General features: G+C 66.4%; 1 protein-coding gene across 1 annotated transcript in view; it reads left to right on the forward strand.

The window, feature by feature from the left end:
* SAMD14 (sterile alpha motif domain containing 14) overlaps nt 1-708 on the forward strand; it is a gene marked incomplete at both ends in the record, with an annotated part of 1,845 nt that overhangs the window by 781 nt on the left and 356 nt on the right. The window contains 3 exons of the mRNA XM_009077659.1: nt 119-195; nt 260-414; nt 674-708. Of these exons, the coding sequence (XP_009075907.1) occupies nt 119-195; nt 260-414; nt 674-708 (267 nt within the window). The remainder of the gene's footprint in view (nt 1-118; nt 196-259; nt 415-673) is intronic.

Below are 708 nucleotides of genomic sequence, written 5' to 3' on the forward strand. Positions count from 1 at the left end.
GAGGATCCTCTGGAGGTGATGGAGGTATCTCACAGGATGGATGGATGGATGAGGTCCTGGGGTCCATGGTGTGAGCACAGCCATCAGGACACCCCACTCCCCTCCTCTCTCCCCCCAGGGTGACCCTGCGCAGAGCATCCTCCGGCAAGAGCCGCAAGGAGAAGAGCAGCAACCGCCTGTCCATGGGCAGCAGGTGAGGGACTCCCTGGGGCTGGGGGGGCTGCCTGGGGACAGCCCCCACCCCTGACACAGCTCTGTCCGGCAGCAGAGGGTCCTGGCCGCCCCTCGGGGTCACCCTTCCTGCCCTTCTCCTGGTTCTCGGACAGCGCGAGGGGCTCAGCCTCCCCCAGCTCTGCCTCCCCCGCAGGCTCCCCCCGGCACGAGGGGCTCAGCCCAGCCAAATCTGCCTCCCAGGTCAGTGCCCGGGAATGGGAAGGGGTGTCCAGGTCCTGAGGGATGGGGGGGGAAGGATAAGGACCCTCTAGGGAGGTCAGTGCTCCTGTGAGTATAGGGGAGGAGGTGACACAGCTATAGGGACAAAGCCCCATAGGGTCAGGGTGGCTTTGGAGGGGGATCAAAGCCCTATGGGGTCTGGTTGCCCTATGGGAGGGGCAGGTGGCCACGGGGGGTGCTGAGGGGTCCAGCCCTGCCCTCACCCCTCCTGCTGCCCCAGGACTCGACGCTGAGTGAGGACTCCCCACCGTCCAG

This window comes from Acanthisitta chloris, unplaced genomic scaffold (assembly GCF_000695815.1).
Source record: "Acanthisitta chloris isolate BGI_N310 unplaced genomic scaffold, ASM69581v1 scaffold33726, whole genome shotgun sequence".
NCBI classification, from domain to species: Eukaryota; Metazoa; Chordata; class Aves; order Passeriformes; family Acanthisittidae; genus Acanthisitta; species Acanthisitta chloris.